The 15,086-nt window shown below is 40.0% G+C and overlaps 1 protein-coding gene across 4 annotated transcripts in view; it reads left to right on the top strand.

Annotated features, from left to right (window-relative positions):
- LOC124162190 (myosin-13-like) overlaps positions 1–12,954 on the top strand; it is a 63,614-nt gene extending 50,660 nt beyond the window's left edge. For 3 of the 4 annotated variants that reach the window (XM_046538628.1, XM_046538629.1, XM_046538626.1), the window contains one exon: positions 12,529–12,954. In XM_046538628.1, the coding sequence (XP_046394584.1) occupies positions 12,529–12,607 (79 nt within the window). In that variant the 3' untranslated portion in view covers positions 12,608–12,954. The remainder of the gene's footprint in view (positions 1–12,528) is intronic. The other variant, XM_046538627.1, reaches the window with a different exon arrangement.
- Positions 12,955–15,086: the final 2,132 nt, after the last annotated feature.

Genomic DNA, 15,086 nt, shown 5'->3' with positions numbered 1-15,086 from the left:
AAAGCAACATGGACTAATGAAGCAGAGTTCTTTAAACGTGTAATAAATTTCTTTCATTCTTTGAGTGAATAATTTCAAAAAGGGTCGAATTTTATGCAAGGGGTCTCTTGGTATCGGATCATCTACTCCAGGGTTCCTGCCAAACTGCATGCAACGGAAAATTAGTTGAAATCGGTCTCGGGAAAAAGTGCTGTGAAGGAGAGAAAAATCGAAGATATTTTCCTACCTTTTCCAATAATCTGGAATGGATGGCCATCTTACAATACTTCATACAATCATACATTAGGTTTATCGGACCAAAAATGTCTCCCATACCCCACGAGTAAGATTCCTATGCTCGGTTATCCTTGAAGAACTGCATGTTGAGAGGCATTGGCAATATGGACCAAAGCCTTTCAGACGACAATATTTCCTCCAGCTCCACATACTTGCATCCTCAACGTAAACTTCAGTTAACACCTATAAAATATACTACAATAAAATACATTACACTTACAAAATGCACAAGACTGATGAGGTTGCTCTTTTGCAGTCAGAAAGAGATGTAAGCGTTAAAGTTTAGAACCGACGTACAAGAAATATCTAAACGTGAATGCTCCAGATAAAACGGCAACGTATAATAATCCAAAAATAATAGTTTCTTTGCGCATAGAAATTTTGCTGACTTTCTTTTCTGATTATAATAGCTCTATTTGGTCGAAGTAAAATATGTAAATTGCTTCAAAGTTAAAAAAAAACCTTCACGGAGAAGACCCAATGCAGTGTTCCATGCATACACTTGAGTAAATTGTGCCAGAGGTAGTTTTATTGCGAAGAGATATTCAAAGCCTAGTTGACCAAAGGCTGATACATAAACGGTCTTTAGGGTTTGAAAATAGGAATAAAGTTAAAAATGAAGATGTCTCCCAGATTCCACGTAAGTGGCTAAATATATGTAAAATACCAAAATGTCCAATGGAAAAAGGTCATACATATTAGAAAAAAAATCTCTATAGAGGAGTGAAAATGCACGCAATCGAAAGATGTCCGAAGGAGAGACTGTACTAATAACGAGAGTCGCAAAAACTGAGAAGGAAGAGCTGACCTTTTCTACGACATGCACACAACAGAATAGTTGCATGGATTTCTAATAAGAATAGCAAAAATACTTCTAAAAATAGAGATAACAGGCGACACAGAGCGACTTGTAGTCTATTCCGCGGTGACGGAAAACGACTTTTTTATTTGAGCCCCGAAATTCGATCATTTTTTCCCCAAGGATTTCCCCAATTCTAATTTCTCCTTCAAAATGGAAAAAATATAAAAGTTTCCCTATAACCTTCATTATTTCCCGTGAATAACAAATTGGTGGTCGTGATTATTCCCACCTAGTAACTTTAACAAACTCATACGAAAAAAATGAGAAAAAGTCGAAAACTCTATTTCTTCTTCCGTAGCCAATATAATCAGACCCCTATTGAAAGGATCGTTCAGAAAATGAGTGGCAAATATATTATGGAAGGATGTTAGGAGTTATAACGGCATTATGTAAATATTAAGTTTAAACATTAATAAAAACAGCATCAGATTATTCAACTGTGTTTAGCGTGTGTAGGTATAGTGACCGTAATTTGAAATACGAAAATATTTTTCGTCAATGAGATGAAAGGAAATATTGTTTGAAAAATTTTAATGGGACTAAAACGAAAAAAATAACCTTCAAATGTGGCAACACTTAGTACAAATATTCAGAAAAGTAAAGAAAATATCACATTTAAATTATTTTGTAATGGCGAAAAATCTTACAAATAAAAAAGTACTCCATAAATGTAAAAAAAATTTACTCAAAAAATATAAACTATTTTTCAAAAACGGAAGGCATATGCAGGTAGCCTAATCCATTTTGTGTGCGAGAAACCGTCATGAGAGTAGATAAAACAGAGCGGAGGAGCGTAGGGAGCGATTGAAGGACATAGGCCGGCGTGGCATCAATGTGATGCCACCCGCCCGTTGGCAGGACCTACGCTGGGCATCAATGCTATGCCATCCGCACTCAAAGGGTTAAGCCAAGCGCTACCAGCTAGCTTGGTACTCTGCTACCTGCTAGCATCCTGCGTCGTATCAGTGCTCAAAGCCTCGCCCCAAGGTCACCTCACTTGCGGCAGCAGGAACCAGAACGACGTCACACGGAGTTTTTCCTAGCATTCATACTTAGCCGTCGCGTTTTCGCGCGCTTGAAAATTTTCACTTTTCATTAAATCGCGAAAAATAGATATCGTCATTTAAAAATCTAAAAGTGTGAAATGCATACTCCAGGAGTAATAATCTTTCAATTTAGGCAATAAAAAAAATAGGAAACCACTCTATTCCACCATTGAAGAAACCGGAGAAGAATGCTGGTTTTTCCGGCGAGTAACCCATCGCGCGAGGAAGAAAAAGGAACATATGAGTCGTTTGGTAAATTTATAATGCAGCACATATAGTACAAGTAAAAGTTTCGGTGCATTTCGCTCATACTAATCCCATATTTTTATCTCCACATCGTCTTGCGAAAAATATATACGCCAATGTTAATATTGTCGTTTGGGTCACTCTTACCATCCATGCTCGCGTTCACCCGTGTCGTCGGCGAAAGGTTTTCAGTCATTTTTCTATGATTTCCAGTGAAATAGCAGTTAAGAATTTTCTATATTCAGTATTTTAATTTTTTACCTGGAAAAAAACGATCGGTAAGCCAATTTTTTCATGAAAGAAGATAACTTATGCATTATATTTTTCAGATGCGCAATAGGATTGCTTTTAAGATAAATATTATTTTTCACTGAAAGAAGTGGCGAGATATTCATGGGCACTGAATAAAATGGCAGGCTTTTAGAACACATTGCGTCTTAGGAAGTGTTGTCCTTTTTTCTTTCTGAGGAATACTAGTACGTATTATTATTGTCCAGTGTGTTTTTTAAGAAAAATAGTGTGAGCAACATCAGCGTGACTCTTTCGTCGTCGTCTAAGTTTCCGAACCGTAAAGCGCTACATCCCAAGCAGTATATTTTGTAGCTGATAAATATAGATGGTATTAATTGCGCAGAAATGTATTCATCAGGTACCCAACACGGTATAATTTTAAGTCACGTAAGCAAACAAGTCACGTAAGTATTGCTTCCGATGGTTTTTTGAATATCGAAAATATATTTATGATAACTATTAAGGCATTCGGACTTTCGTTCAACAAGAAGATGTGGGTTAATTACTTACTGATACCTGGAATATATTGAGCATTATTTAAATATTTTCTTAGGAAAATGTTGGTAACGACTGGAATAAATATCATACCGAAGTAAGCATAATAATTTAGCGCACATAAGTATTTTTTTTAATTTCTCGTGTGATGAGGGTCGTAGAAAATGTAGGGTAATATGTGTCCCAAGAAAATGCTTAGGGATAATGAATGCGCCTATCGGAGTGTCTAAAATACTTAAAAATAGAGCAATATGCATCGATAGTGTTTGGTAATTATATTTTTAAGGCATATAATAGAAGGTTATTTTGTAGGCAACTTTTAGAATATTCTTTCAGACGTTAATTCCGATTTTCGTTTCTTCCTTATACGTGCGTTGCGGCGCAGATACGTCTCGGTATATTTGATTACAAGCCAGACTTCTCAGACCATCTATCTCAGAATATTATGAGGGTGAGAATCGCGCGACAGAACTTATGCTTCGCCTTGTGTTCTTGCACCGGGAGTCGGAGAAGTCACGAAGAATTTCGGAATAGTGAAGAATGCTTCGGTAGCAGGGCCGACCTTAGGGCTGGGCGACCGGGGCGACCGCCCCGGGTCCCGCGCTTTGGGGGGCCCCGCGTTCGTGAAAAAATTAAAATATACGATAGTTTTGAAAACGTAATTTCAACTATTACTGTATTGTTAAGTCCGTGCTAGACAAAAAATAATATCATGAAAAAGGAATAATAATGCAGTAATTTTAAGTAAGGAATAATAATGCACAAAAAGGTGCTTTCGAAAAATATCTTCAACCTTCATCTTCAAAAAAAACACTTGAGCATGAGTACGAAAATGAAGAAGATCAAAGTGATACTGACATTGACAAAGTCAACAGTTCCGAAGTTCCTAACCCAAAAATATAATTATAAATTTTATTTGTATTATACTATTTTGAACTCAATTGCGTGATGGTATCATAACGGCGTAATTACGAAGTCTGAATTTGGGAGGGGAACACATACTTAACCAAAGAGTGATAGGGATTCAAAATGCTCGAGTTTGTAGATGGGGTATAGAGTTTAATATTTTAAGTGAAGGGCCCCGCAATGAAGGTTCGCCCCTAGCTCCGCTCCTGCTAGGGCCGGCCCTGTTCGGTAGGACTTACGCGGTCGGTGAGAGTTAGTCAAACTGGCCCTTTCAAGGCCCAGAAGGCACAGGCAATTCCCATCGAAGTTTGAGCTCAGCGGAAAACGTAGCTTCTCGCGCTGGCCGTGGGGAGAGACTTTTGAGAGTGACTTTTACACAATATTTATGCCTGTCAGAGAATATTTTTTGCATCCCCACTGAAATCTATTGAAATTTTTCTGGTACAATTAGATTTACAGAGATTCTGGTACAATGAACGTATTTTACGTCTTTGATTTTTTTTCTACGAATTCATCGGTTTAATATTAAGACCCTCTGAAAATTTGGGGTCTCAATGACGTGGCCGAATAGATCATATTTTGTCTCACTGTGAATGTTTTGTAGTTTGGTATGCATTAAGTAATCTATATATCATAAATTAATTTATAGGCTCGATTACAATTGAATCCTATGTTTGCCGTAGGTCTAGCTTAAGTGTTAATTAGTGATGAATCGGCACTGAACAGCCGATATGCACGATTGAGATGGTTTGTGTTATCGACTGATGAAAAATCGAATTATCTGTTTAGCCGTTCGCGATCAATTTCACTCCTCGGTCACTCTCGATCGATGTCGGTATTTCGGTCGTGAATCATTCGCAACCGAAGCCCGTCACTATTGTGACTGACCTATTTTATGAACGATATTAGTCTGTATTGACCGATGATAGACCATTTGCGCAATGGACTCACCCAAGTGAATGATTCGTCGGTCACTCGCGACGTCAAATAAGGTTGGCTTCCTCGTAATTTCGCTTTGAATCTAACAAGGGAAATTATCTTTTATAGGATTTCAATGTTTTCGTAAGACACAAATATGCCATGGATTGGTTTTTCACCGAAAGAAGATATGGCGATCCTAATGTCAACGCCAAGTTATTTCGCCAAAAATGTAATGATAACGCCAAACACTGTCAGTTTGTTTGTTTAAGCTTATAAATAATGGGGTTACGATACGTTAATCTTTTTACTTAGCCAGTAAATTAAAAACACGAGGCAATTACAATTATGACACCTGTCTAAATTTTGTTGATTAGGAGAATGGAACTTACGAGTGCCCCCATCTTAATTGATAGAGATGTACAGGGTGACTGAAAATCCGGGAAAGTGTGCTTGTGCGAGGTTCTACAATCATTCATTCTCACGCACTCATGGAAGAATTATAAAAATGTATGAATAATTCTACAATATTTGGTCTCGAACCTGAGTCGTACCATTCCTCCCGAATCTCAAACGATTTTTGCATCTCTGCTATGGGGAGACAGGGAGAGCTGTCGCGTCATTGTGTCTGGGACCACGAATGATGAAACTCCGGTCGGTGCGAAGTTCCTCGCGTCTACCTTTCGGTGGGGCACCTTGCCCTCCTGTTTGACTCCAGGTATTCTAGACCCGTCGCAAGCCGTTATCATGTGTTTCCGGTGGCTTGAAGCTCTTCCAGCGAGCGCCGAAGTTCTTGGGCATAGTTTGCCAACCCTCGAGAATCTTTTTCCCTCAGAATTTCGCCCCATTCATTCGTCGGGTGAGTGAAGCACAGGTGCACACATACTTATGGAAACGATAGTCCGTGATCCGATCGGCACTAATCGGAGATAAAAGTGGAAATAGCGCCTGGGGTCGAAAGGCCGCTTTGATGGTCAGTACGCTCGACCATGTTCGTCGAATATCGTGACGTCAATCCGGGTTCGCCGTGATAACCCCACAATTAACCTTACTACTGTCGCAACGCCTCTCTCCGGCCGTCAGTGAGACAAATTGAATGTACCCTACGCCTCTGGGAAGTTTATTCGCGGAAGGAATCACTATGTATATCAGCTGCTGAATCCAGTGGCGCAGCGAGGGGGGGTTTAGGGGTTAAATCCCCCCCCCCCAGAGCTCAGAGAAATTTATAAGATTAATCCGTTTTACTTGATTGCATTGATATTACTAATAGAATAGTATAGGGATTAATAAAATATCCCTTAGAAAGCCGTAAAACTCACCATTTTGAACCATTTAGCTTAAAACTCGCAGCTACCACTTATCCTAATGGTTATTCCATACCTCCACACACCCCGGTATTAGTTGCACCTAAATCCCCCCAGCCTTAATTACTAGCTGCGTCCCTGGCTGAATCTAATGTTTCCCCGTTTTTTCCCCAAGCCATAAAGGACTTTAAAGAATGCTAATCGTGATCTTGTTAGAGCATATCGTTTTTGTTTGTTGAAGGTTGATGTCCTAGCACCCCTTGCCACTCGCCTTTTTAGGCGGCTTGCCGGGTAGTATGTAGTGAGACATGATGCAAAGGAAATGCAGCATAGATTTGGGGGGGGGGGGTGTTATGTGTAGAACTGAAACACCTCTCTCAATATCTGCTCCGCTTACAGCTTCGATTGGAAATGTCACGGAGGAAATTATAATCTTCTTTCATTCATCTCAGGGTATAAGCTTCTCTTCAATTTCCCCTCTTCATTTTCTCGATAAAAAAGAAACACGGAAAGGGATACGACTGATTCGCACGGCAGCTACCAACTGTCTCCGTTCGGGGTGGACGGATTTTACGGTTGGGAATTGTCGTTCCCGTTCCTTTGCCGTGCCGCACCGGCCGTTCGTAAGGGTTTCCCGCTTAATAGGTACCCGGGCGAAGGCCTTGGGTAATAAGCGTCCTGATGCAGAGGTGCTTTCCCGTTTGGAGTGAATTAATGGGCCAGGTGGGGGTCGTCGAGATTTCCGAGTGAATATTGGGTGCGGGTGAGGACGAGAGGCAATATAGAGAGAGATCCAACCGGCCGGACTCGAACGTGCGGAAATATATGGCGGAAGTAACGACTCTCCGGAGATGAGTTCTCGTTGTATTTGTTCCGCATCCCTTCTTCCGACGAGCGAGGAGCAGAGACACGAAGTCAGAGTTTTGGGAGATTCAGCTCTCCCTCCCCCGGAAAATTCTCCTATGTGGCGACTGCCCGCAATATATCTGCTCATGAGTAGCCCAGGGGTATGTATCCTCTGACCTAGAACCCTACAACCGTGTATTACCCACAAACCAAAAAATACATATTTTTTGAAAGTACCTAGGTTTGAAAATGAAAAGACGATATTTTTTAAAGAAATCTCTTCAGAGGTTTCTAGCAAGATTTGCATTACGAATAATTATCGTACTAATACGAGAATCGAGAATTGCATGAATGCCTGCAGAGTCATAAGTTTAGAATTCAAAATAAAATCAGGCGGATTTTAGTGTTTGAAGACTGTGGAGATCAAGACATAATGAATGTGGTTATTTAAAGAGTCAAAAACAGTGAATTTAAGTTTCCGAATAATATTAACGAAATTTATGGATATATGACTCGTGCGACTCGACTGCAAATTAACAGCGTAGGCCACCCGAACTCCACCCATGCCCTACCCTTGGCGAATTTCTGGCTTCGAACTTGATGAGTAGGGAACGGAATAGTGCTTTGGCGTGAAGTACCACACGGAGCAGGGAGGGAGGGAGTGTTTGGGGGCCCCATCGCGGAAGGAACTCGACGTCAACGCGCCTTGGCACTGTCGACACTCTCCAAAATTGAGAATACCTATAAATATCGAAAATTGAATGCTCCCACACATCCAGGAAATTAGTCCTCTGATGCCCACCCTCCAAAGCTACGGCTAGCGGGGGCCTCAACCCCCCTCGAAGTGTTTGGGAGATAATGTCTTCAGTGTTGGTTAGTAATCGAGAGGAAGTAATCGGATTACTTGAAACGATGACTTTTTAGAATATGTAATTTACTCCTCACGGTGAAAGAGGAATCGTTACTCGCTCGTTGGAAATTTTAAAAATTATTGAAAGTCAGGACAGCAATCTGATAAACGAAATTTACCCATCCTTTTCCCCTATTCTGGCGTCCGTTTTAAAATTCATCTCTTCCTCCATTCGGTAAAAATAATAAGATAAATGCATCATAATCTACGCCTGAAGATGATGATTACTCATCGAAATCCGGGTCGCGTTATGTAAAAAAACTAGTGGTATCAGTAAAAGTGAAATATCCAAGAGACCTTATGAGAGATTGTATGTATCGCAACTTTAACGATTTCTACGACTCAATTTTTCCACATATTTACTACAATATTCGACAGTTCCCAGGTGCTCTCTCGAGTGAACAACCTCACAAGAAGTAATTTTATTGTAATTTTGCTGATTACATTTAAAATCAGTAATTTGAAGTCGAAATTGATTACTTTTTGTACGAAGTGACTGTAATTGAGCCCAATTACTTCCTCTTTTACCTCTTCCTCCCAATTACTTTTTCTCAGTACCTTTACCAGCGCTGAAAGTCTGGAATCATCTTTACTTGTTAAAGTAGACTGCTGCAACAATGTCCTAGGTACGACATCTCGCTTCTACTTATTATTTTATTATATCCAGTGAGTAAGTTAAAATTGCAAATCGAACACTTTCTGGCTATTCGCGAAATTATAATACAACACTTTATATCTCAAAGCTCACGAGGGCACTCAAACAGGCGAATTTGGAATGTTAAGCCAACTCCTTGAAACCTCGATAGTTATAATAAAAAATGAATGGAAATCGAGTGCACAGAACGAAAATTAAATAATTGGTAGAGATACGGCCATCTGGACTAATTTTTCGAGGTGCAGCTTTGTGGACTTGCATACATACGGTTTTATGGACGAAATTTTAGTTACTAATATATGGCTCAAATTTTAAACAAAATAATAAATAATTTAATTAATTTATTTATTTAAATAAATTAATTAAATTATTTATTTATTATTTATTATTTGTTTAATATTTATTTAAAAAAAATTAAATAAATATTAAACAAATAATAAATAAATATTAAATACGATTTTCTGGACTAGAAATTCAAGGCGCGTCTGAATGGAATAATTTTTTGAGATACAATTTTGCGGCTAAGAGCGGTCGATATAGAGCAAATTTTGGTTCACTTTTGCCTGTATGTCAAATTAAAACTCTCTCAGTTTTGTTATTTAACGCTGGTCTCCCCTGTATTAGGCCCAGCCTTACTACAAGGGGTTCATACCCTCCCCCCCGAAATGCTTCGGGGATGCATTCTAACGCGTACCACCTTCCCACCCCTCAAAATTGTTTTCCGTGTGTGGTTTTGATTTATACTTTGTTTATCGGTGCAATCTCCCTAAGGGGACTATGCATACCTACCTTCTGTTCTATCGGCCTTTTTTGGTGGCATATTGTGACCGCGTCAATGAAAAAAATTAGAGAGAAATTATCCGTTCGCTTAGCGTGAGATTCCAGCGCCCATACGTCAATGACGGCGTTCGTGGAAAACATTAGCGATGCGTTTTTGTTCGATTTGTAATTAGCGTGATTAACGCGAAAGTGAGCGTGAAACTTTGGAACTTGCACTGTCGAATTAAATTTTTTAATGCGCTTCGCAACCGTGTTTTGTTAGTGCTAACCTTGAATCGTTGAAGAAGGCATCTCGGAGGGAAAAATGACTTGGCCGTATTATGGAATTGAGAAATAAACTCCTAATATATTGATGCGATTAAAAAACCGCTCAACTCAATTTTAATATGAACCTTATTTCCGGTAGTTTGCTGTAATGTTTCTGCAGAAGAATGACAGAAGGCGTCCAGTGCATGCTGATATTTTTTATGAACGCCCCGAAGCTGTGAAGCTACTTTTACGTTATTCTTAATTCATATTAATTGGCATTTTTTTACAAACTGGCCTTAACTCACTTAAAAGTGATGACATTGTCCGCATATTTACAAGGCCTTTAAGAGTAGACCGGGGTTCACATTTGATTGCATCACAAATATGAAAACTGCATTTCAGTATTTACTCTTAATATTTTTTATATTTTCCAAACAGGAGGGTATTAGCAATGGTCTATTTTTTATGCTCTGTAAATTTCAAGATGATAGTTTCAAGTTTTAAACGAGTTATACTTCACCAAAAAGACGAATTGCGATCAAAGGAGGGGATCGGGTTGGTGTGGATGCTAGAGTTTTGGCTTCCCACCCGGTGGGACCGGGTTCAAATCCCGGCAGTGGCAGAGAATTCTCAGAGACTGCCCGATCCCTCCTTGAATGTTGTGTGGAGGACATTTCAAGCGCAACACTCCGTCCGTCGGATGAGACGTTAAGCCGTGGTCCCCTTGGCGCCTTTCGTTAAGAGCAGGCTAATGCCGACGCCGGGTTTCTCTCCACCCTTCCTCACCTACCCTTCCCTCATGGCGCAAATGACCTCAGCTGTTGGTCGCCTCCTCCAAATACCACCACCACCACTACCACCGCGATCGAAGGATGGAGAGGACTGAGGCGACCTCTTCTCAATTTATTCCTCGTCACAGCAACTATAGTCAGCTCATACTACCGCGATATCATACCCATGTATAGGCCTTCATATCCCAGGTATAGGCCTTGGGACACCCCACTCTAAAATCCGGAATCTACCCTTTATATGCGAGAAATTTACACGCTTGGGGCTTAGTTCTGTGTGAGCTCTTCCTTCACTTATCCAAACCAACCTTGTTGAATCATTGAGCGAGTGAGTGAATTACAGTAGAAGCATACAAATGGCGTCCACTGTTTTATTAAAGTTTTGGTATAAAACGTTGAAAATAACTCGAAGAAATTCAGGCGATAATTTGTGAATTAGGGATGAAACATTTAAAGGCATAAACTATCAATTGTGTGAGGGAATGTGTGTTGAAGGGCGTGAAACAGTATACTAATATAGTAGGTATAGTAAAATAATAAAAAAGTATACTATCGAATAATGTTAAAATATTACCTGATAGGAGAATTAAATGGGGAGGTGTGTCAAAAGAAACTTCAGATTGTTGACCGTTGGCGATGAGGTACCTTATCCTTTTCAACATGACCCAGTCCGAACTTATCTCTTTTGATGAGAAATTGTATGTGTATGGTTTCGTATATTCTTTGGAGGAGGTGAACGGTGCCATTAGCAACATGAGGGATAAGTGGAGAGAAACCCGGCGTCAGCATTAGCCTGCTCTTAACGAAAGGCGCGGCTTCACGGCAACAAAGGATCACGGATTAACGTCCCATCTGACGGACGGAGTGCTGTACTTGAAGTGCCCTCCACACAGCACTAGTCCTGTGAACTCTGAATGAAAAATCTCTGCCACCGCCGGGATTCGAACCCGGACCCAGCCCTCCAGCAACCTCACTCACGTGAGTGGGAAATAGTTCATATTTGTCCAACCTATAAGGCCAGGGTGGATGGGATGTTTGATCCAATTCGTCGATTGAATTTCTTTCTTCTGCCCTGCAAACACCCCATGCCAACTCTCGCCCCAACCTTTCTTTTAAGTTCAACTCTCTCGCATGAATTTCTGCGACTCTTCAATGCTATTCCTCGCAATAATAAATATTGTAATGAAAAATATTGGAAAAAAGTGGATCGCATTGCACTCATCACCGCGCCACGGACATTATTGAAAACCGATTAAAATGCGACCGAAGTAGTGACAGAAATCAGCCTTCTACGGGATGGAATTGAGTCTCATCAATGCGCTCTCCTTGGTTGGTACTTTCGCCGAGTTACGCGTGTTTGAATACGTCTGTTCACACGAAGTTCTTGGCGTACGCCAATAGGTGCAGTCATAATCAGAAATCAGCGCAGACTTTCAGAGAGCAATTTGTAGATTAATAGTAATAGTTAATTTTTTCAAATTTAACTATTACAATGAAATATACCTTAAATGTAATGCTCACCGGTAACTGAATTACTCAGTTACTCCCTATCTCTGGTTATACCTTAAGATGTCCGTGAAGCGGAAATCTGTGGTACATGTATGATGAAAGCACTGAGGAATTCTTCTTGCATTCACTAATTTAAGGCAGAAATGCATATTTTTATTCCTTTAAATTTTATCAAAGTACGACTACATTAGGGAAGTTCATATCAATTAAGTCCTCACTTTTTTGTGTGGTCATGAGTGCCATAAGCAATAATAATTACAAACCCGTAAATGTCTATGGACCCAAGTAGTTCTAATGCGTACAGTTTTGATATAACTATTCTGTTTTAAATTTTAATAGCCAATTCTCTTTCGTATGAAATTGGTCACTCCATTTTGAAGTTTTTAAAATTGGTGGTAGCCCACGGACGGCATGAGTTTGAAATAACTGCATTCCCATCTCTTTTAGGAGCTTTGTAAATGTGGAATTACAAGATGATGATGAAAGTGGAGGAGAGTATTGTTCACACCGCTCTACTCGTGTCTAAATCGCTTGAATAATTTCTAAATGTGGAATTTCGTGCCAGAAAATGATGACGACAGGCTCCAAAAAAATTAAAAATCGCTTATTATTGGACCATGAATATGTGCGAGAATGACTGGGGTAGTTCATGCATATTCAGGAGAAATTAAGTATCCAATCAACGTAACAAGTCTTTCAAAAAGTTTTGGAAAACATCAATGTTGATTGTTATGTATTCGGTGCTGGAAGCAACGTACAGCTCAATGTTTTATTTCCGGCATGCCGATAACATCTTAAATTGTAATATTGTCGCTGTATTTAAGTATGTTTTCTGCTGAAATCCTAATAAAATTATTTGTCGCACAAGTAAAATGTTGTCGTTTTATTTCTTTTTCTTTGATTATTTATCGGTATGTGGTCTCGTTAAATGTAGATACTCAATTTATGTGCGTCCAGGCCCTTTCGCACCAAATGTCATATTTGATACAATTCTACGCTTACTGCTTAAATATATCAATGCTCACATTAGACAATATTTATGGCTAAATGAAAGTGACAAAAGAAGAGACATGCTGACTTCTGGAAGTGTTGTATCGAGTCAGTTTGGCCAGCAGGATGGCTGGAGAAACTGTGGTCACCTATGGACAAATCAACGCGGAGGAACTCCCGGAAGCCGAGAATCTTCTCGAAGTGCCCTGATCCTTGGCAAAGCCCGTCCTCTCAGCGCTGGTGTAAGCAAACTGCTCCTTGAGCAATTTCAATGGGACATTTTGGATCACCCTCCGTGCAATCCTAAACTAGCGCTTTTTGGCTACCATCATTTCGCTGGAGTGAGACTGTGGTTAGAAGGGAAGCGTTTTCAATCAAGCGATGAATTGCATGGGATATGAATTGAATTCATTGAAGGCCATTTGCAGCAACGTACGATGAAGAAGGCATTTTAAAGCATGTCCAGTAGGGCGGATCGCAAAAATCGATTTTTTTCAAATCCATCTGGCCCAATGAAAAAAAGTTGTGGGACCGATCAAAAATAAGGCCTGAAAAATTTGAGACCTCTAGGTGAACCTCTGACCCTCGCTCAAATGCAATTTAGGGGGGGGGGGAAGGGTCAAAATTACAAAAAAAACAATATTTTATGGTCATTCCCTATAGATTTTGCCGAGTTACTGCCCTTTTAGTACAAAAATTTCGTGCATTTTGACGTATCTGCCACCGTTTAGCCACAAAATGCCTAATTTGAGTCCGCGTCCGCGAAGGAAATATTCCAACGCCCACGCAGCGTCGCGGATACCAGAGCCGCAGGCCGATCCCTTCCCCTCCACGCTCGCTTCTCCCCCTCCCACGCCTCTAATACAGCAAAATTCATCCCGCGCATGCTGCTAGGAGGTCGTTTATCTTTGATAATATAAATCAGAAGATGGTAGAAGGTAAAAAGCGATTCGTAGTGAGACGACTTGTCCCTTATTTGGCGCCTCGTCGGCGTTAAACAAATCGATGTTACCAACTTTTAGAGAAGTGATGAAATAATTTTAGACCTGCGCACGCAGGAAAGGAGACTACGGTCTATGAAGACGCCGCTCGAGTGGCTATGAAGGTTTGGGAACTTAGGTTAAGGCCTGGTTACACGGTACATGAGAATGTACAAGAAAATGTGAGAATGTCTGAATCTCAGAATGAACGCGAAAATGTACCGTGTAACTACGCAAAATGTAAGAATGTATGAATTTTTGAACGCCTGCTCTAATTTCGTTCAGACAATCATACAATCTGAACTCAGAGTCACCTGGTGGCAGACTACGAAAACGACACATTCATTTCATGTGGCTTGTATAGGCGACTTCTTTGTTTACGTACGGCCCCGATAGTTATTTGGATTTGATATGATCTTGCTTGAACGCTATGGGCATCGCAGTAATAAATATTGAATTTACCTTGCCAAAAGCCTCATATTTCTCGTACATTCCTGTAGCGTGCGCCGATTCACAGGAGAAGGATGGAGGAAATTACGACACACTCGCTTTCAAGTCTAAAATTCATCTGCCTTTATTATGTCCAGTTTTTTATATCACAAGGCTTAAGGGCACGAGAAAATTTTAAAATGTGCTTTTATTATGGAACACTACTATCCATAAAATTTGAACGATATCGGCGAAAGACACTTCGTGAATATTCCTTGTTAGGGGCTCCTTTCGACGAGAGGCCGGCCGCCCCTTACATTCCTTATTTTTCTCCGTGGTTTAATCGTAATCAGTATTTATTCTCGTAAACAGCCACTTTCCTTATAATTTGATCCTACAATCGGTAGAATGACAGGTACATTTATAGATTTGTTTACAAAATGAAATAAGTAACTTGATAAAATCCTGCGGTCACCATGATTTAAGAGTGTACTTACGTTGAGGATATCCCGTTGACAATATAGATAATGTATTTGACTCCATTCTGTGAATCATTAACCACTTATTCCTTTTATTTTTGTCCTTTCGAACAAAAGCAAAAAACTT

The sequence above is a fragment of the Ischnura elegans genome, chromosome 7, assembly GCF_921293095.1.
Source record: "Ischnura elegans chromosome 7, ioIscEleg1.1, whole genome shotgun sequence".
NCBI classification, from domain to species: domain Eukaryota; kingdom Metazoa; phylum Arthropoda; class Insecta; order Odonata; family Coenagrionidae; genus Ischnura; species Ischnura elegans.
This window is presented reverse-complemented; position numbering and strand designations above follow the sequence as displayed.